The 22,786-nt window shown below is 40.7% G+C and overlaps 2 protein-coding genes across 2 annotated transcripts in view; one reads left to right on the forward strand and one right to left on the reverse strand.

Moving 5' to 3' along the window:
* POLR2K (RNA polymerase II, I and III subunit K) overlaps positions 1 to 22,786 on the reverse strand; it is a 153,090-nt gene that overhangs the window by 31,060 nt on the left and 99,244 nt on the right. The gene's annotated exons all lie outside the window — the stretch shown is intronic.
* On the forward strand, positions 1,082 to 22,710 carry FBXO43 (F-box protein 43). The gene is made up of 5 exons (XM_063450295.1): positions 1,082 to 1,151; positions 13,106 to 14,577; positions 15,997 to 16,099; positions 20,608 to 20,787; positions 22,303 to 22,710. The coding sequence occupies exons 2-5, from the start codon at positions 13,127 to 13,129 to the stop codon at positions 22,549 to 22,551; spliced, it is 1,983 nt and encodes a 660-aa protein (XP_063306365.1). The 5' UTR covers positions 1,082 to 1,151; positions 13,106 to 13,126; the 3' UTR covers positions 22,552 to 22,710.

The following is a 22,786-nucleotide window of genomic DNA, read 5'->3' on the forward strand; positions in this document are numbered from 1 at the left end:
GTTGATTTGTCAGCCTTAATCCAGCAATATTGCTGGAAACTAATGTTTCATTTTTAAAACATGGACCTTGATAAATTATCCAGTTTGTATTATTATTTCGATGATGAAACTTCCAAATGGATATTCACTAACAGTGTTATTTACTAAGGGATTTTTACATTTTAGGCAAAAACTGTGAATTGGAAAAATTCTCCAAGCCAGCATTATATTCAGTTTGCCTGTTTGGCCTAGAATTTAAAATTCACTTTGAATTCCTTACAATGCATAATTCAGATAATAATGTCTGGTAGTATAACCCTACTAGGGTCTCTTTTACTTGGTCATTGGAAATATTATCTTTATCACCTTTAAAAACTGTTTCAAAAATCTCATGACTTCCACTTCAAATGTAAGTGATTCTAAGGTAGGCACCTCAGCAGTATAAGAGATTTACATGCACAGCAAACCTCTGACTATTATAAAATGTAAATCTGATTGCACAAAATGTTTAATATATATTAGTTATGTGTATATTTTCAAGGGACACTATAGTCGCCCAGACCATTTTATCTCATATAAGTGGTCTGGGTGCAATGTCCCTGTACCACTTAGTCCTGCAATGTAAATCATTGCAGTTTCTGAGAAACTGCAATAATTACCTTGCAGAACTAAGACTGCCTTCAGTGGCTGTCAATCAGCTACTATAGGCACTTACTGGAAGCGAGTGGACTCTAGGTCCCCTAATTGACGCTGGGCGTCCGCATGCTCTGCATGACGACATCTAGCATCAGTGAAATCCACATAGGAAAGCATTGAAACAATGCTTACAGCGTTTGCCGCGCATGTGCATTAGCACCCACCCAGTCGGATGACACGAGGGACATTGGCGCTGGATCAGGTAAGTGACTAAAGGGTTTTTAGCTGCCGTGGGGAGGCGTGGTGGGGACGACAGAGGGCACTATAGTATTAGGAATACAGATTTGTATTCCTAACACTATAGTATCACTTTAAGGCTGCAGAAAGTCATGATGGGTAATGGTCATGGTCACATGACTTTGAAAACTAACAAATTTGCACCCAGGTGCAGTTGTCTTAGTTCACCTTTTAGGTGTTCATTTGTGTTTATGAAATTAGTACCAGATTCCATCTAGGTTCCACAGCCAAGACTTCAGGTGAATATGAATCCATATAGTGGTGTGTGTGGTAGGTTGTTTTTAATTATGATCCATTTAAAAAACAAAAAACCTTTGAAGACTTTTTCAATTTTGTATTTATCATGTGGCACATTTTAAGTGTTAACTAACCCAAAATGCTTTATTCAAACAACCATAACTGTTTTGTTTTCCAGTGGGAAGTTGGCATATAAGCAGTATGAAAATAAATCCCTGCCTTTGAATTGATACGTAACTAAAGCAAGGGCCATATCCTGTGGTTTATATACTTTTTACCAGCCCTGTGGTACTCATTTCCACATGGGAAACCTGAACTAGTTAGCTGATTGTTAAAATGAACTTGTAACCATGTGAGCTCTAACCAAGCTCTCGCCATTAAAGAAACAATATAGGCACTCCGTTCATTGAAGTGGTCTGGTTGCAATGTCCCAGGCCCCTTAACCCTGCAAAGGGAATAATTATAGTTTTTGACAAAGTGCAATAATTACCTTTTGAGGGTTAAAGGGATCCTATAGTTTATCCTATAGAAAACAAACCTGTTTTCCTGGCACGAGCGCGGTCATTGCTGAAGTGGAGCCCAAACCAGCGTCGAGGGACATTGGCGCTTGAACAAAGTATTGACAGAAGGGGTTTTTAACCCCCTTCTGCACAACATGGGGGTGTTTTCCTTGCACTATAGTTTCCCTTTAACAATTTGGGGTGCATTTCTAAGACATTAAATTGCAGTGAACTGAAAAAAACAAACATTTGCTCATTTGTAAAAACCCTCCAACTCTGGCATAATTCCAGCTTGGCTGTTTTTAGCCTAAATTCTGTGATGCGGGCTTCAGTTCACTAGAATTTGGTAAATAAACCCTTTTGTATAAATGATACATAAGTGTATTTTAGGCAACAGTCCCTTTTTTTTGTATTCAAAGATCTGGACCCCCCCCCCCTTCCGTTTTGTTTCATATTGTACAGAAAGATGTGTGCATCAACGTATTCCACCGCACTTAACTTTGGGAAAAACATAATACATTATTTTTTATTATTTTTTTTGCAGTTATTGTAGTCATGATTAATTTTCTTTAACCCGCAGTGCACGGTGTACATTGGTTAAACTCTCCTCAGACTTAAATTTGGTTTGTGTGTTTAAATTTTATGGTGTCATTCCCTTAAAAATTTTAAGCAAGTCTCTGATACTTTTTGAAATTTGGTTTATCTTGCTTTTTACTGATGAGATATGAAGGGATTGTCGGTGTGCGTGAACGCGCAATTCACGCAGCCGCTGCCTGAGGGCTAGTGAACGCGCACAGTGCAAACCACTGCTGCAGCCTATGGCGTTCTGAGCGCGCTCCCTGCTTTTTTTTTTTTTGTTGTTGAATCTGATTCCGAAGACTCGGCTGCACGGGCGCGCGCGGCGGTCTTGAGCGCGCCTTTTCCTGATGCCGAAGACGGTTGGGAAAAGGCGGGCGGTTTGAATCTTAGTGAGGGAACGGATGGCTTGGGGCACGCGGACCGGGGCCAGCCGTTCCCATGGCGAGCAGCCAGACCTGGGGATTAGAGTTGCCATAGGAAAATAAAGAAGTCTGTGCCATTAGTAGTAATAATAATAAATCTTTTTAGGGCCTCCCAAACAGAATACTGTGCTTTACATGGTGACAGCTGACTGGACACGCAGAGAGTATAGCTCACCATCTATTCCTGTACACCCAGTCACCAGATAACTTTTATAACACTGGTGTGTGTGTTTTATTTAACTAGATCAATTTTATATTTATTTATTTTTACATGGATTCCAGAGGTAATGCTGGCTGCTGGGGCTTCTTCTATGGATTAAAGGTGAATGGATATGGATTTAGGGGGGCAGGGGGCTTTGTGTGTGTGTATATATATATATATATATATATATATACTGTAATATAGGACAAAAAGGGAGATTTGTATTTGAAATGTATGTTTATTATTATTTCTATTTAGTAATCATTTGTTTGTATGTTATATATTTAGCCAACTTTGAGGAGGGATGTATTTAAAAAAAAAAAAAATTCTTGCTGTAATGTCTTTTTAATATGTAATTTGTTTTTATATTTATATTTTCTTCTTATCTGAACATTTATTGTAATTCTGTATGGATGGAGAGAGAGCGTATATATATTATTAATAAAGCACTAACAAGTTCCGTAGCGCTGTACAATAGGAGGACTAACAGACAGGTATTTGCAAAAAGATTAGTCGGACTCACAGGAACACCAGGCTATACTCAAACTAACTTACTTTTCTTGTATTTATTTTAATCTTCGGGCTGCCTGAGATTGGAGAGAGACGCTCTCCCGGGCAGCGTCTGCTTGTGGCTCTTGTCTTTAATTCAGACCCTCATTACTGATATATGGGAAGGGGGGCCTACAATAAGACCACTGTGATACCCCCAGACCTCACATATCATTACCTGGAGAGGGACTGGGTTAATAGCTGCACCAGTCGCCTGGGAGCATAAATCCCACTAATCTTGGGCAAACCAGGTCACATAAGCATAATCGTGCAATTTTCTCTTTTTACATTTATTTTTTATTTTTTTTAAAGCTTAATAGGAGAACACACTTTTTTTTAAAATAATTTTTCTATGACTTGTAAAACATAATACAATATATTAGACATATTAACACCTATATTACGTTGGCGCATATCTTTCTGTGTGTTTTTATTAGTCCCGTAGACAAGTATTGCAGTATGCAAGGATCCTTTTTTTTTTTTTTTTTTTTTAATTTTTTATTGGACTAACACTGCAATATTTGGCTATGTATGTATGTATATGCTTTGATCCTGAAGAAACGTTGATCTTTTTAATTTAGTCTTTAATAAAATATTGGCAATTTTAAAGACCGGAGTGCAGCTAACCTTCATTGATTGATATAGATTTATATATTTATAGTTTTGAAGTAGACAATGTAGCCGTATTAGTCTAGTGATGTGATCTCGTAATACCTTTTTTATTGGACTTACAGAATTTTTTAATTACAAGCTTTCGGGAGAACCTCCCTTTCTCAAGTCTGAAGCATTTCTGAGCAAGACGACATATAGAATTCAAAGTTGAGTTGTGATACAGGGGTTATATGTATCAACACTTTAAAACACATTCCAATATGTTTACTCTATCAATATATTAGTACTATGTGTAGACCTATGATTTCCCATACTCTTATGCATGTAGGCTTATATATGTGACTTATTTTTTTTTTTCGATAGAATCTTAAACCACAAGGGGTTTTATTTTATTCGTGCACAAAGTTAACAAGTAGCCTTGGTGCGCCACAACAGCGACATCAGGGACAGTTAGTAAACATTGATAATACAAGTCATGGCATTTGCTATTCAGGCACTTTTTTTTTTTATATCAATATTTCAGTAGTTTAGGTTCACGATTGGGTTAAGTGAATTAGCGAGATGCACATGTCAGAGGAGGGTGTTCAGGGGGATGGCAAAGAGGGAAAACATGACATGTGTAATCATTATACAAGCAAAGCTGTACAATTAAACATAACCTAAGCTGAGTAGTGAGATGGTCAGACATATCTCTAGTCTAGCTAGGCATGGACTAAGTGGTTGTTATGCTAGCCTTAGAGTATAAATCCAACATATGCAAAATATGTGTAACGTGTCTGCATCGCTTAATAATGGTAATTTTGCTTAATGAAGTTAAATAACAGGCTTATGGAATTAAAATTATAGGATTATAACAGGAGAACAGGATTATAAAACGCTCAAAATATATCGCTGGTTGCCACAGTGAGACATTTGCTATATATCGCTAGTTGTCAACCCAACACATATATTGAATGTCATCGCTTCAGTATTTAAACAGTGGTTCGATTAGCTAGTTGATTAACTAATAATAGAAACAGACATAGTAGGCAACAGAGGCATATTACACATGGTACTTGGTTGACATGCTGTCGTGGGAGACATATTAGATACAGATTGGTAGTGCACCTAAAGATAAGCTGCTCAGCTGAGGCATTGGTAGGTATCGAATCAGTGGAAAGTGAAAAATTAACGAGGTTAGTGAAAATGTGCGCAATTACATTAGAGATGTGCATTAAGTAGGGACTGGCTTGCTATCTATGTGCTAGGTAGAGTAGGGAAGAAGTAAGGCACGGTTCGGCACGTCTGAATAATAGTGTATGTGTACCTATGCCTTATTTTAAAGTTGGTCGTGTTAGTTAGGACTAGTGTGCAGATTGTGGTCAGTGCATATATCGCCTGCATGGCGACGAGCGGCTTGCGCATGGACAGTATATCCAGAAATCAGCGGTCAGTGGCTATGCGGTCAGAATGTCAGATGGCCATGCGTAAAAAAAAAGCGCTAGCGTTAACTGTGTATTAAAGCGAGTATCCGATGGCCTGTATGTCGCGCCGCTCGTGGTGGCATGGCCTTTACCAGTTACCTTAGCCTGTGGATAGTGCAGTGTATTGAGACCGCTTTATGGGTCATTGAAGTAGCGGTAATGCATGTGATGGTGCGCCTACATAGCTCGGGCAGTAGCCGAAGCTGGTCTTAGTTTAGCATGCAGTATTTAACAACAGTAAACGAGGGCCCCCAGGGGCGGCGTTAAGCAGGAAACCATAATAATTCTAAAACTTGTTCGCATTAGAACAGCATTAACTAAGAATATGAATAAAAGCCCCTAAGTAATCATTATGCATGTCTAAGCATAGTTGTGGAACTTCTCAAGAGTCCAGATTTGCGCGTGGGCTTATAAGAATAGTCCTGGAATGTTCAGCTGTGCAGTAGGGTCTCATGGCAGAGACTGCGTGTTCGTTGTTGAGCTAATTCACAATACGGTGTAAGCTTTCAGGTTTGTAAACAAGCTAGCTGGCATGGTTAGTCCAATAGGTTTTCCCGTGTAGCAAGATCCCACAACATAGGCAGCTTATTTGATGTTGAGCCGAATTATAATACGGTAAGCTGTCAGCACACAGGGTCGATGAGGTCTTTTAGGATGCCGGTCCTCCGTCTGTCCTCCCCTGGGACCCGTTCCCCTGCGGAGCGCTCCGTGATGCCGTGGGCACTCGGGGTCCAGGCCAGTCCCGGAGACCCCCCACCAAAGGTTCCAGCACCCGCGGTCCCTTGCACCTCCCCGGCATCTCTCGCGCTGCCTGATAACATCTGGGCCCACGAGTCTCACCCAGTACAGGCCTCACACTTAGAGCCGGTGTACCTCCCCCCTCATGGCCACCGGTATACCGGAGGGGGTCGGTGCCCTCTAGCCCCACAGGACTCACTGCGCCAGGGACATCCTTCTCCGAGCCCCCCTCAAACCCAGATGCATGGTCCAGAACTGTTACCAGGGGGCAGTCCACCCGGGGTGTCTGTCTGTGGGGCGGCAGCCGTCTGGGCCCCTCGAGCCGCATGCAGTAGCCTCCACATAAAGGCAGGTAGACCCCTCCGTGCCTGCTTATATTCCGTCTGCACTTATCTGCTTTGCCAGTGTCCACCTGGCGCTCAGCAGGGCCGTAGTCCGCACGTGCCGTACTCAATCTCCGGCCGTTCAAGGGTGTGTTTTAGCCGGTCCTCGGTCCCTGCCAAGAGGTTTCCGTCATGTGGCCGGGATATCCCCCGCGGGCCAAGGGGGGGAGACGGGGCCGTGCCCCGGGCCAAGGGTCTCCCCACTCCAGGGATGCCTGCCTCGCGGCGGGCTGGCTCTGTTGCGCCAGTTTACGGCGCCATGCTGCATGTAATGGCGGCCAGTGCTCAGAGGTCGCGTGTAGGCCGGACTCAGTCCTCTCTACCCGCCCGCCACGCGGTCTGCTGTATGCGGGTATCGGGTGTGTGTCGGAGCTTTCCCCCTTTCATATGCGGCAGGTTTTGCTGTTTTGAGCGGGTTTGGGTCATGTTCAGTGCTGTTTATGGCGGTTTTCTGCTGGAGCCCATGCGGGCAGCATCCAGTCGGCCCGGAGGCCCCGCCCTGCCCCACCATATGTGACTTTTTATTTTATTTATATTTGTGTATGTATGTATAAAGTGTACCATCTTCTGCACTGTCTGCTTGTTTGTTTGTTTTTTTGTTTTTTTTTTCCCTCCCTCTCCCCCCTCACTTGCTCTTGAGAAAGATATTTATTACCCTCTGCAAGAATGGTGTCTATTTTCTAACAAACCTGGGTCTTATCTGCACTCATGTCGCTTTAACCCCTGTATTACAACTCAAATTTGTATTCTGTCGTCTTGCTCAGAAATGCTTCAGTCCCTTTAAAGGGACACTATAGTCACCTGAACAACTTTAGCTTAATGAAGCAGTTTTGGTGTATAGAACATGCCCCTGCAGCCTCACTGCTCAATCCTCTGCCATTTAGGAGTTAAATCCCTTTGTTTATGAACCCTAGTCACACCTCCCTGCATGTGACTTGCACAGCCTTCCATAAACACTTCATGTAAAGAGAGCCATATTAAGGCTTTCTTTATTGCAAGTTCTGTTTAATTAAGATTTTATTATCCCCTGCTATGTTAATAACTTGCTAGACCCTGCAAGAGCCTCCTGTATGTGATTAAAGTTCAATTTAGAGATTGAGATACAATTATTTAAGGTAAATTACATCTGTTTGAAAGTGAAACCATTTTTTTTTTCATGCAGGCTCTGTCAATCATAGCCAGGGGAGGTGTGGCTAGGGCTGCATAAACAGAAACAAAGTGATTTAAAGGTCCTCTCCAGGCAGAGGACTTTACTCACCTGGTTCCAGCGCCGGGAGCCTCGTGAAGCTGCGCCCCCTATTTCATCAAAATGACGAAATAGGTGGGCGCGAGCAGGGAGCAATCAGACGCTTCCATTTGGAAGCGTCATTGCTCCCTTGTGCGCATGCGCGGCTTCACCACACATGCCCACATACTTCAGAGGGCGGCATTCATGCTGCCCTCTGAAGTCCTGAGCGCACTACCGCGCATGCGTGCGGTGTGCGCGGCCGCGAGCTGAGCTGACTGACAGCTCAGCTCGTGGTCTTTGCCCGCCCCCCTCCTCTGCTGACAGGCTGGAGAGAGAAGGCGCGCACACAGTGCCTTCTCTCTCCTGTACACGTCAGACGTATTTGGGCCTTTTTAGGGCCCTGCATGATAGGAAGTCCCTCTGGTGGCCGTCTGAGTGACGGCCACTGGAGGTATTCCTATCAATCAATGTAAACACTGTATTTTCTCTGAAAATACAGTGTTTACATTAGATTGCCTGCAGGGAGCTATAGATCTCACCTGAACAAATACATTAAGCTGTAGTTGTTCAGGTGACTATAGTGTCCCTTTAACTCCTAAATGGCAGTGTATTGAGCAGAGAAATTGCAGGGGAATGATCTATACACTAAAACTGCTTTATTTAGCTAAAGTAATTTAGGTGACCATTTGCAATTTTAGATGAAAAGCACACGCACGCACGTCCTGGGTACATACCAACTTCCTATGCAGTGCCAAGAGAGGGAGGGGAGATGCCTTTATTCGAACAGCCAGGAATTTCTGGCTTTTAAGACTGAACATGACCTTGATTTTTCTTTTTTTTTTTTTTTTACTACTAGTGGTATTGGACCTTGTATATAATATCGTAAAGATTATAGAAACAATGTTATATTGCCATTCCTGTTCTTTTGAGATTTTACTGTTATTCAAGTAACTAAATGTAGTTAAAACATTATTTAACTTTTCAGAGCAGATATCCCAGGGAGATGTTTTTTTTTTTTTTTTTTTACACTTTGTTTGCTAAACAGTTGTTCCATCTTGACCTGAAATTCAAATAGTTTTTTAACAAATAATAATGGTATTTTCTATCCAGCAATCTGATCTTTTCAAGAGAATATAGTGTTGAGGTAACACAATGTAAGCACCAAAAGTCTTGGTGATTTTACCTACAGCCTCACTCCTTTATAAATACAAATACTGTTTGTCACCATAGGTAGAGTGTATTTGCCATTTCTTGTTGTTTCTTAATTTAATTATTTATTTTATGCTTCTGCCCTCAGTCTTACATCACTCAAACATGTGTATCTGTTAACCCCTTAATGTTCTATAGGTTTGGTGCATGCAGCATCAATTCCCTGCTTTCACCAGAGAGATCCAGGTATCAATATTGATACCTTAAGCTCCCCTCTGTTAGCTGCAGCCATATTTAGTGGTCCCAGACTGATCAAGCACTGTGCAGCTCTCAAAGTGAATGATGCATTTAGCACTTTAAATCACTGTGGCTGAATGACGACGTTAAAGGAACAATCCATGGTTTGACAACTTACTTTCAACAGCACAGGACACAAAAATCGGGACTGTCCTGACAAAATAGGGACAGTTGGGAGGCAAGTGCTAGTATAGTTAACAATGGGTTACATGGAGATTTTAGAACTCTTTGCTATATTCTACCTAACAGGATGTCTTGCTTTCTTTTATATCCTGTAAATATTATCATATAATCAACGTTTCATAAGTGTAACACGATTTCCATGTTTACATCTTGGACAAGCACATAGATATGTCTTCAGTGTCATAAGTTAAAATGGCACAGTCACTACACCCCTTGCAAAATGAGTGTTTCATAAAGATAGAATCTTTTTGAAATATTTATGTTAACTGTGTTGGAATTTCACTGAAATAGTATCTTCCTTGAACTGCAGTCTTCTGGACAGTCTTCTGCCACTCCCCCCCACCCCCCGCCCCCAACTTGGGGGTCACATCCTCAAGTGCTCTTATCACAACTTGCACTACTACTGCCTTCACTTTCCACATTTTTTTAAGCTCCTCTTTCAATCCTTGGTATTTGTTCACCTTCCCAGGTTCCTTCTTACTGATGTTATGGTCACTGAGTATTGTAACATCAACCGCAACTGCAGTCTTCCGTTCTTTGTCTACCACCACGATGTCAGGTTGGTTCCCAACTACTTGCTTGTCTGTTTGGTTCTGAAAGCCTCACAGGATCATAGCTCTGTCTTTCTCAAGTGCCCTTTGTGGTATCTCCCTTCTGGACATAGGCAGGTCCAGTCCATATTCTGAGCAGATATTTTGGTTCACAATCCCAGCAAATTGGTTGTCCCTCTCAGTGTATGCTGTCCCTGCCAATGTCTTAAATCTGGCTACTATGTTCTGGATTGTCTCAGAGGCCTCTTTGCACAGTCTGCACCTTGCCTGGTGTGGTGGACCCCACTTTTGTTGATCTGGTGCTGAGTGCCTGTTCCTGTGCTGCTAGGATTAGTGCCTCTGTGCTGTCCAAAATGTGAACCACATCCATTATCTACCGGTGGTACACCTCATGGAGAGGTTTGACTTGTCATGGAACCACCTCCTTTTCTGAATCTATCTCTTGTTGTCTCATGCATTCCCTTAGCAATTTATCTTTTGGGGACATCTTTGTGATGTACTTGTGGATGCTCTGTATTTCACCCAGGACTGTTGCTTTGACACTCCTCAAACACCGACCTTCCTTCCTTCCAGCTTGTGTACAGTTTGTGTGCTGGTTTTTGTATGGAATCCTCCATTCATAGTCTGTATTTTCTGGGTCTCTGCATCATTGTGACCAGCTCCTCTCTTGGTTAGGTTATTATTCCAGCTGGATACGTAATGACTGGTAGGGCATATGTGTTAGATTGACTCTTGTTCCTGCCATTGAGCTGGGACTTCAGGTCCTGTCAGACTCTCTGGAGACCTTTTCCTCATGATTGGTGTGTGTCAGTGTCACCTCCAGGTACTTCTAGCTGTTCTCTACATCTCCTACATGATCTTCTGGCCCTCTGACACCTTATATCCTGATCATCTTCCCTCTTTTTGCCATCTTCTGCCCACACTTATGTAGTCCAAAAGACATTCTGATGTCCTTGCTGTTTAATCTACTTAGGCGGATCAGCGAGTCAATGTCCCGCTATCTCTTGGCGTACAGCTTGATGTTGTCCATGTAGAGTAAGTGGCTGATAGCTTCACTCTTGAACCTTTTATCGGTATCCATTCTTCCTGATGATCTGGCTAAGGGTGTTGAGGCCTATTCAAAACCGCATTGGGGATAGTGCATCACGTTGACATATGTCACATTTGATCACGTGTGTTATTGTCCTGGAATTGGCTTCTAGAGTTGTTTTCCCCTTGCCCATTGGGTTTTTAATAAAGGCTCTTCGTGCCTTGCTGACCTTGTAAAAAGCCAAGCATTCCAGTAGCCATGTTTGTGGCATTGTTATAGGTTTTTTTTAGTCAATCCAGGCTTGGCACAGATTGGCCTGGCTGGTCTTGGAATACCGTGTGACTGCTTAGTCTACTTGGACTGCTTGCACCTTTTGTGTTTCCAATCCCCTTCTGAGTATTGCTTATGTACACACTCGTATGCCTAGGGATCGTGCAGGCTGTGATGCCTGACCGGACAGTCCATTTTGTGGGGAGGCAGATGATGGGTTGGCATTTAGATGGTGGTGTTCTCTTTTGGGGATCCTTCATGTCTAGTATTGTTTTGCCTTGTGTTAGCCAATCCGAGTGGAGAACTGTTGTTAGTAGCTGGTTCATTTGTGCTGCTATGTGTTCATGCAGCATTGTTATTTATTTATTTTTTGTTTTTCTTTTTCTTTTATCCAGTAAGTGTGGACTACTTATTGTTGTATTTCACCCACTGTAATTGTTTTTGATACCTGTTCTGGTTCATGCAGTGGTCTGTTTTCTAGTCTAGTAACCACTGGGCCTTGGTGTTATGTGATGCTTCTATCGTTCAGATATTTTTTCACTACTGTTAAGTCTCTGCTCTGGGTCGGTCTTGGGTTGGTATGTTACCTTGCAGCTGTGCAGCACTTTTGGATGTTTTTTTGGCAAACGGGCCATTTATTCTCTTAGCCTCTGCATTTCTGGTGTATCTGTTCAGTCTAATTGCCAGTGCGGTCGACCTTTGCTTAGTTGTTTTCAGAGCCTCTGATATGAGAAATATAGGAAACACCATTGTATTTCCTCAGTAGCCTTGCTCTTGATCTTGCCACCTCTGTGACGCTAATCCAGTTTAGTAACTTCCTTACATGTTGCCTTTTATCTTGGATTCCAATCTTAGTCTTATCTTGGATTCCAATATTAGTAGACTTTGTGGAACTACTTTGACTCTGTATTTTTCCTACATTTGACTAAAGGTTGAGCTACCTCTTGTCAAGCCCTCAGCCATCACTACTGATTCTCCATTGACTTCAGTGTTGTACTTTCACACATGCTTGCGAGTACAATGCTGACATTGGCTCATGGCAACTGACTCATCAGGAGCTGAAGAAGATGGCTATGGCTGCTGGTTTAGGCAAGTATAACTCTCCTCCCCTGCACCCTTCTGCCAGTGGAGCAGTCACCCTGAACACGGCACAAATGGTTCTAAAATTGTACAATTACCTTACTCTTAATGAGTTAAGACAGACCTATGCGCAAAGTCCTTTAATATGGCTACATACCTCCCAATATTGTAGTGTTGTAACTGGTGATACCCAAAATGGGCAGAGGCCAGGGCATAAACACATGCCAGGCTGACTGACGGCCTCCTTACCGGCCACCCTTATGGCAGACTTTGCCAAGAAAGCTGTTAAAGCACACTGCAATGTTGTGGCGTCTTCAGCACAGACTTGCACATTCTAGCTGAGGACAGTTCCAAAATGTAATCTGCTGAACAGGACCATAAATCAGGACTGTTGAGAGGACTATGGCTATAACAGAACACCTATTTTGTAAACAATCTGTTATCTCTGCCATAATTCGTAGTATTGGTAAAACATACACCGCTAGATATTAAGTTAAGAGATTCTGTTTTGTGTGCAGGATATGTGCACTCCTTAAATATTTCAAACAACAACATTACAGTATAATTATATCCTTGAATATTCTGTATTTTTGAAATAAAAGGCATCTAGACATTGTTTCAATTGTGTATAGAATCTGATAAAACAAGCTCTTTAGGCCAAGAATGTCACAGCTTTTTATTGTTCTTAATGCATTTTTTATTTTATATTTCATTTTGTAGGCTTCTAGAAGAAAGAAAGAGATGGCATATGATTGCTCCTCTTTTAGATGTGTTCCTTTGAACAAAACGTGGACCATAAATAGTTCTAAAAAGCGTGTTGGCAGCATGGACTCCTCAACATATGTATCCCAGGATAGTGGATTCAACGAAACTTTGAAGGCATTTAGCCCAGATTCTAATGAACACCACAGTGGATCCCTTGTAAAGATAACTCCAACACAAAGAAATGAAAATTCTGAGAACATTGATCCAACTTTGGTGCTCTCTCCAATCAAGAGTGAGCGAATTTGGATGCCTTTAACGGATACAAAGCCATCTTCTGTAATTTATGAAACTCCCAGAGTTACCAAAAAAGACTTTTCACTACGTAGGAGACTGCTTGTTTCCAAAGCCACATCTGGTGGGAAATCAGATTTTTATGCATCAGAAGATCCAGCGGATATATTTGAAAGTAAGAAATCTATTCAAATGTGTCCAAATTTTGAAGCCAATCTTTCCAATGATGTTTGTGTTTCACCAAGAGATGCGGCATACACACCAATAGCAACAAGCACTTTAAAAGCAGAAGCTGAATCTGGAACCTCATGCAAAAAGTGGAGATTAACCTTTGCTCAACATAGAACCTCTACTTTAGATGATTCTAAATTTGATGATGCCCCTTTTCCAGAAGTAGAGAACCTATCTCCAGTTCAATGCCTTACAGACAGTGTGACTGATGACCGCAATATGAGCATTAATGAAGAAAACCTTTCTGAATCACCTGGCACACCAACATCTAACTTAATTTCCTGTACTAAAGAAGAATTTCAAACACCTGTTACTAATCTTGCTGCAAAATTTAACTTTGATTTATGTACTCCCATTGGGACTCCTGAATATGACCTTGAATCCTCATTAACTGGGGATAGTGCTTTTCACTCTCTCAGCTTTGATAAATCACAAGATTCTTTAAATGATCACGAAGGCTCTTTCCAAGAACTAATTCAAAAACAAAGAGAAACCCCAAAAGTTATTCAGAGTAAAAGCCGTCCAAGAAAACTTGAGCGTTGTAAAAGATTATCAACTCTTCGGGAAAGGGGCTCACAGTCAGAAGTAGAGGAAGAATGCGTAGAAACCCCATTATTGAGTTTAGAGTACAAATCAAAAGTTGCAAGAGACTCAGTAGATGAGGAAATTGACACATGCAGCGAGAGTTATCTCTTAAAGGTTGAGGATTTAACAGGGACACCTGCCTTACGTGTAGTTCGTGACATGATAACTCGAAGTAGTCGTAAGAGATCACAACAGACAACCGTGCAAGATATTTTGGAAAATGACAATAGTTCAGAACTCTCAGAAAGCATACTCACAAGGCTTATTGGCAGGAAAATGGGCTTAGAAAATATTGATATTTTAGCTGAATTGAAATATAGGAATTTGAACCATGTGCTTTCTTGCATACTTCAAGCATTACCTGTGGAAAGTATTTGCAGGTAAGGCAGGGGCAACTTAAGTTTTGATGTATATATTTTTGCTTTATTATCAAATCTTTTTCCAGTGATAGGTGTATAAGAAATATATTGAATATGTATTCTCCCTTTATATCTGTGTTCCTAAAAGTCAAATACTGATTGAGATCATTAAATGCTTTGAGTCACACGTGCATGTGCACTTCTGGAGAATTGAGGCTGGTTAATATGGGCAGGTAGGTCAGCTCAACCTCAATTTATGTTGTGGGAGGGAAAGATTGGGGGGAAAATGCCTCATTTTCTGGTTATTAGAATTATTAGACTTGCTTAGTTTGCTCTAACGGGATTTCACCCATTGGTTTTGTATTGGACTGCCATATGATATTCGATAAGCATGCATATTGTTTTGCCTCCTAGAGGTATAGCGGGTATAGTCAGGCCTCTTCTTAAAGTGGTTATTTCCCCAGTATGTCTATAGGTTTATGGTGAACACTGCATGATCTCTCACTAAATCAAGGATTGAGAATAAGTGTATGAGCCGAGCCCAAAAAGTCAGTGTATCTGAAGCTCCACCCCCAGAATCTAACACCTCCCTTTCTTTTAAATATCACCAGCCTCTACTGCAGAGCGCACATCTAACTAAAAGTTCAACAAAAGGCTTAATTATAGCCTGATATCTGAAATTATTTCTCATGTGAAACTGTAGAAAGCTTTTGGCTGTTTGAAGTGGTCTAGTGGCACTGTACCTGTCCCCTAAACCCTACAATGTAAAACTTTGTAGTTTTAGAAAAACTGCAATTTTTTTTATTGCAGGGTTAAGACTGCCTCTAGTGAATGTCTACCAGACAGCCACTAGAGGCTCTCCCTGAGTTTCACGGAGTTTGACTCTGTGAAACGACTCTTGACGTCATTGCTTGAGGACTTCCAGCGTTGTGCCACACTCCATAGAAAAGCATAGATTCAATGCTTTCCAATGGGGAAAGCCATTTGTACACGATGTTTCCCCCCCCCCATCCCCCTCACGCTGACTTCGACAAGGAGGAGCCAGCGCCGAGGGACCTCAATGGAATCTGGCAAGTATTTAAAGGGTTTTTCCCCACATTGATTGCCACAAGGACATGACATGAGGACATAGACCCTATAGTGGTAGGAATACAGCTTCATAAAATTATTGGGGAAAGAAAACAAAAGTTTGCCTTGGTTTTTATTCTCTTAGTGCTTCTTTTACTTATCAGATGTGATGGAGTCAAACTGCAACTTGTTCTCCAATATACTTGCAACTGATAACTTGTGTTGCATTGTTACTTGTTGCAACACACTTATTTCCTGTTTCAGAAACTAAACTGCATTATAGTCACAGTTTAGGCATGTTCTATGATTACATATATTTTCACTTGCTTAATGTCCCCCTGCTTATAGTGTTTACTAACTTTTCTCTTACAGTATTTGGAAAGTAAGCCGTGAATGGCGTGAAATCGTTCACCAGGATAGAAGTTCATATCAGAGGCGAAAAGGGTTTCTGAAAAAGTTAAAGGCTGAAGCTGAGGTAACCGTTGTTTTGGGTTTGTTTGTTTTTCAATTTTCTTCTTTTGTTTATGATTTTCTTTTTTTTTTTTTTTTTTTATACAGCTTTTCTTTTATATACAGTATTATACACTTTTCATGTGCTTGCAAATCTATTAGAATGTTAACTATTTGATTTAAAAAAAAAAAAAATTAAAAAAATTGGGAAAAGCACAAGAGCAAACTGAAATTAAAATGTGTGGCCTTGGAGTTAACAGAATCACATTGGTCAGTACTGCAATTTAGTACTACTCTTTACAGAATTCAAGTGTCTATTGATATAGCTAGACAAAAAAGTTGTTCACTGGATGAGCACATTGCAATGTAGGAGGAATTGAGTTGGTTAGGAGTAACGTTCATAAAACCAAAGTATAAGGAATATACGCAATTCCCAAAGCTAGAGGGAAGGCCAGTAAATTACCAAAAAGATAGAGGCTATGATATATTTGGAACCATCCATCGAAAGATCAGCCCAAAGTTTTTATAGGAACACTTAATTAAAAAAAAAAAAAAATTTAAGGGATGAAGTTATGGTCGAGGAAGTTTCTGGATGCCAACTTACCACAAGGGGTTAAATATTTTAAAGGTTTAATCACAGCCTAGTATTTGGTGCCTATTGGCTCTTGGCTTGTGTTAAAATGGAAGTTCATGCAAAGAGCTTATAGGTGGCAGATTCATGTCTTTGAGGTTAAACTGATAACTATGTTAAGCCGGGGGCCTCTTTGCACCATGACAACTTAAAGCCTATAAAGTTGTTATGGTGCCCTGTGTTCCTTTTAAAGGGCCACTGTTGGCACTGTTACAATTTCATCCCCTTTAATTGGTTATGGTGCCTGGCATTGTCTTTCAAATTATTGTTAAACAATTTTCAAGCAATTCAACATTGAATTGGTCGCTGTTTTCCCATAGCTGCACACCCGATAGAGGTGTGGCTTACACTCTTCCTTGTAACCATACAGATTCATACCTGCAACAGCTCTGTGATGGGATGAATGCAATCAGCTGACAAGAATAGAAGGACAGTGCCATGGGACTCCAGACACTATAACCACTTCAATGAGATGACGCAGTTATATTGCCTATAGTGTCTCTTTGATTATTTGTGTTTAGATTGCTGGGCCTTCTTATTGTGGTCTCGAAAGGGTTACAAATTAAAGTAACCTCACCTTTATTTCAACAGTGTTAGTCTGTGTCCCAACTTACAAGTATAGGTCAGGAATATAAAGACTGAAAGGACATATTACCAGACCTTAGAATGGTCATGTTTAACGTATTGCGACTCCAAAAGGATTAAAAATAAAGTAACCCCACCTTTATTTTCACAGTGTATATTACTGCGAGCTACCAAAAATGTTCCTGCATGAGAAGCACTCAATTCAACTTTTAACCATAGTTTGAAGAGAATGAGGCAGGAAATTTATAAAAGTGACGACTTTCTCTTGAAATTGTCACTTTAATAAAATGAAGCCCAAGGCGACATGCCATTAACACCTAAAGCACTTCAGCTTGCTTTAGAAGACTGGTGTGTCCCAATATTATTAATGAAGAGCCCTCCAGGAAACGTTATGAATTGATCTAGGTAAGCTAATCCATTGGATCATGGCTTGGGAATGGAAAATATGTTGTCATGGTCTTCTCCTAAGGGCAGTGGACCTATCCTTCTCCATGGTTGCAATGAAGTAGGTTGATAAAATGCTGGGAAGGCTCACAGGGTTATTTACTAAAGTGAAAAGTTAATTTCTAATTTAAGACCAGAGTAGCTGAACTGAAAGCAGTTTTCTTTTGTTTTTTTTTTTTTTTTTTTACATAAAATTTGTAATCCAATTTGAATGCTCATTTTAGTTAATGACCCTGTTAGTGGTATCCTGGTGGCTTACTTGGGTACACCGCTTGTTCTTTATGCTTTGCCAGAAATCCTCATCAATTCCACTTCAAGGGCCCTTGTAGTATCCGATTTAACACAAGCATTTTCAGTGGTCTGCCCATTGGTCACTAGCGTATATCCGCATCTTGGGAACTTGTACTTATGTGTTCCTGCAATAGTGGTACAACTAAGCACTGGAAATTACTTCTAGGATGACCATCAGAGGAGTACAGAGCATAAATACTTTAATCCTTGGACTCCAAGAAGGTCCATGATAATACCATAGATATTAACCTAGCAAATTGTCGATCAAAACTGCAACAATGAACATGGGCCTGACCAGGCTAGGAGTAGCTCAAAAGATGTTCTGTTTTCTCTGGTTGATTCTAATCTATCAGACCTTAAAACAGGGAGAAATTAAGCAGAGTAATATCACAGAATCAGATTTGATATTACAGAGTCTCTAAGGAGCATGTCTTCTCTAAATGACATCAAGCTCTGCATTCACTATTGTGGTTTTTATTTTTTATGCATTATTTACCTATGCATAATGCATAAAAATAATGCAAGGGGCATGGCCTGACTGTAGTGCTGATCAGTCGCATCACAGCTCTGTGCAAAAAAAACCTGCACTTTGCCCTTTCTGACAACTCTTTACCCGAAAACGGACACTCAAGCTCATTGATAAACATTTTCAAGTTTTCCGGTCAGATTCCTTCAGCGGTGATCTGGAGCCCTACCATAGGCCTTTCTGATGTTGCAAGTGCAAGAGAAGCAGCCCATCTCTCCACTCTCCTTCTTCCTCAAGTTAGAGGACACAGTGCAGACCCCGGTTTCCTTTAGGGTAAGACCCTTGGTGCACAGCCCACACCTTTAGAGGGTCTGCAGCCAACACCAACCAATAGCAGCTCCCTTTCGAGGCATCCATTTGGGTGCCAGAAGTAGCTGGATTTGTGGGTAGCACATGCAGGCTCTTGCTGAGGCTTGAGACCAGTGGAGTGGACTGTTTGGGATGACTTGGACCATGTTTCTACTTGGGAAATGCCTTCCTAGCTTGGGAGTCGGATGGTTTCATTCTATATATCTGGGAACAGGAAACAACAAAAATACAGGGTGCGCTAGGTGGATGGGAGGTAGTAAAAGGACAAGTCTCTGAAAATACACAAGAGGGTCTTGGGTAGGTCTTCTTTGGTTCTTGATGAGGTCCTCAGTGGTTGATATGAAAAACAAAATTAGACAAAAAGGAAGACCAATAGTGCACAACCATAAAGGATAATGTCACGGACAACACAGAAGAGAAAAATGCCAACTCACAATCAGTAGAGCTATGCCCAGCTCTAGGTAAAACGGCATACAGTGGTATTTGAAACTCCCCACATGTAGGATATAGCTGGACAATAGGTGATTCTTCAATACTTTGTACGACGACTCAAATGCGTGTCAGCATATAAAACACATAAGGGAAAAGGACAGACCAATGGTACAATAACGTATGGCACCTGCAGCTACAGACAAACACTGAAGTCCTGAGAGTGCTAACTTACAATAATAAGAGCTATAACCAGCTCTGAGTAAAACAGCATACAGTGGTATTTAAACTCCCCACATGTAGGATATCCTTCTGGTGATGTATGCAGTGCAGGATTTATGAAAGACAAAAGCACAAAAAAGGGCCCATAGTGTTCTCAGTGGAAAAAAATGGTGCAAAAGGTAAAAATGAAACGTACTTACAATAAATAGAGCAGCCACACTGCTCTATGAACCAGGCGTGAGTGGAATAATCCCCACCTAAGGATTTCTTTGTAGTACTGGATCTTTAAAACAGTAGGAAACAGCCAGGATAAAAGTAGCAAAAAATAAATAAAAATAAAAAAGACTGACCATAAGAATATAGGTAGTCTAAAAATACTTTAATAATAACAAATTTATAAGAACACAACGCGTTTCGCCCAAAATAGGCTTTTTCAAGTGTAGACAGATACTCCTGGCTGGTTACATTATATAGGCAGCAGTAATGGCTTGAATTAGAAAATTGGCGCCATGATGACATCATTAGCATGTGATCTCGATCACATGACATGTACACATATGTAAAATAAACATAAAAATATTTGTATTTTTGTATTTGTATTTTTATGTTACATTGATTTCACTACCGCTGAGATTTATGTAAGCCTGAATTAACTATCCATTTGATACACTATAAAAAGTGGCACAGTTTCAGTAATAAGCAGCCCTTTTACTGACTTACTGCATATGCATATAGGTTTGAATGCTTTTTTGTTTGTTAAATGAATTCCATATGGGTGGATTTACATTTTAATGTTTGAAATATACATAAATATAAAGAGTTTTAAATATACATACATCTGCCAATGATTTCCAATTTTAAATAATGTGTCCCCAATTTTGAGCGCAGAGTGGGAAACGTACAAGCACCCTGGGCAGCCAGGAATTGTCCAATTGTTTTACCAATAACATAAGAAAATATGGTGATTCCTACATGATTACATTAGAAAATATGGTGATTCCTACATGATTACATAAGAAAATATGGTGATTCCTAGCTTTAGGAAACAAGCAAGAACTAATGTAAACTACAATGATTTGTTTTCCTTCACACATAGGAAGGAAGATTGGTATCATCTGAAGATTCTGTCACCAGATTAAACCTTTTAACACGATCCGCTTTAAAATCTGTTCAAACTCAGGCAAGGTCTGCATTTCAGACTCCAAACAACTCTTTGACTCCAAAAGATACTAGTTTTACTCCTCAGTCATCTACAAAGCATCAAGAATATATAAAGGTTTGTCATTCAAACACATTAAAAAAAAAAATGTTTAGTTTTTTTTTTTTTTGTCTGAACATAAAACATGTTTGTGGATTTTTTTCCTTTTATACATGCTTAGTGGCTGCAGGTGGGGGAAGATTAAAAAGAGAGAAAAAAAAAAAGCTAGGTGAAATCATTATTAAAGGGACACTATAGTCACCCAGACTACTTCAGCTCAGTGAAGTGGTCTGGGTGCCAGGTCCCTCAGGTTTTAACCCTTCAGATGCAAACATAGCAGTTTCAGGGAAACTGCTATGTTTACATTTGGGGGTTAAGCCAGCCTCTAGTGGCTGTCTTCCGGACATTGAGAAGTGCTTTCCTATGGACACATTGAATGCGCGTGCGGCACTTGTCGCGCATGCGCATTCGGCTCCTGTGACGTCGGCCGGGGGAGTTGACGTGGGAGGAGAGGTCACAAGCGCCGAGGGAGCCCGGCGCTGGATTAGGGTAAGTGGCTGAAGGGGTTTTAACCCCTTCAGCGCCATGGGTGGGGGCACCCTCAGGGCACTATAGTGTCAGGAAAACCACTTTGTTTTCCTGACACTATAGTGATCCTTTACGGTTGAAGGTGTTCAGTGGGATAACCACAATCGTTTCATAATATATGGAGTTCATTTGCTCATTAGAAAATAGATAATATATCTTGGTTCTAATATGATTGAGTGTGGGTACAGCATGCTTCCATTTTTGGTAGATATGCAAAAGGTCTGTTTATTTGTATGTTTAGATAGTCTGTTCAAGATCCATTCACAAACATTGGTGCCCAATCAACCACTTCTGAGAGTAAAAACTCTGCCAAAAGGATGAAAATGACAGATCCACTACATATGCAAAACAGATCCATATTCCCCTCATCTTCCTGAGCATCGAGCAGAAGATGAGTAGATGTGGTCTTTTAAGGATAAGAAATTTGTATAAATTGACCAGAATGTAGTGCTAGCGTTTTTAGAACCCTGCTCCATTCTTCAGCCTCCAGTCTTCCCTAGATCAGTTTTCCAACTGAGCATACATTTAGAAGTCAGGAAATGGTAATCTATAAGGGGAGACTATAGTTCATAACAGGTTACACAACTCTGGCTACGTTTGTTGCATTCGCCTGATATTTTCATGTAGCTATATGGAATAAGACTGAGTGGATTTGGCATGAAAGGAGCGGATATGTGGCAGAGATACAGGAAAAACAGGCTCTTTGTTTGTTTTTCTGTGTCTATATATTGTGGTGGGATTTTTGAAGTACCCACAGAGTGTAATCAGCAGCTATACCAAATAATTAAATTATCCATCACAAAGCACCATCTATTTCCACACCTGTTGTGGTGTTCCATGTGTGGCAGAGATGACCTATTCTACTTCCATTTGGACCCATCTTAAGTTTGTGTGACTGAATTGGGTGGTGTTTCTTAACTTTCTCTGAACAAGTATATCAACAGTGGTGCTGTCACCATCCATTTTTTGCTATATTTAAATAAATGTAATTTAAATTTTTTTTAGATCGCCAAGACATTGTTTACAGATGAAGCCTTAAAGCCGTGTCCACGATGCCAATTTCCAGCAAAATATCAGCCGCTAAAAAAGCAAGGTCGATGCAGCCGAAAAGACTGTGGGTTTAACTTTTGCATTCTTTGCCTGTGTGCATTTCATGGGTCGAAGGAGTGTGCCAGTGGATCTGCAAAAAGAACACACAAAAAGGAACCTCCACCTGGAAGTGCCCAAAGTAAGCGGAATTTGAAACGGCTTTAAATTAATTTTTTTTTTCCAATGAAGACCCTCTTTATTGAATATTGTTGTGTGGAGAATAGGAGGCTTCTCCCGAACCAAGTCAGTTTTGTTTTTTGTACATTCTTATGGCTTATGTGAATTTAGCAGCAAATTAACACTGCTATATGCTCTGCTGCAAATTAGGGCTATGTAAATAGGAAAGATATTGTGTCATATTTATTACAGAACTTCTGTGGGAAAGTGCTTATTATTGCGT

This window comes from Pelobates fuscus, chromosome 4 (assembly GCF_036172605.1).
Source record: "Pelobates fuscus isolate aPelFus1 chromosome 4, aPelFus1.pri, whole genome shotgun sequence".
In the NCBI taxonomy this organism is placed as follows: Eukaryota; Metazoa; Chordata; class Amphibia; order Anura; family Pelobatidae; genus Pelobates; species Pelobates fuscus.

Coding starts and splice junctions, on each gene's coding strand:
- FBXO43 (XM_063450295.1), top strand. CDS start 13,127: ATGGCATATGATTGCTCCTCTTTTAGATGTGTTCCTTTGAACAAAACG. Junction 16,100..20,607: donor AGTTAAAGGCTGAAGCTGAG/GTAACCGTTGTT, acceptor CTTCACACATAG/GAAGGAAGATTGGTATCATC. Junction 20,788..22,302: donor AGCATCAAGAATATATAAAG/GTTTGTCATTCA, acceptor AATTTTTTTTAG/ATCGCCAAGACATTGTTTAC.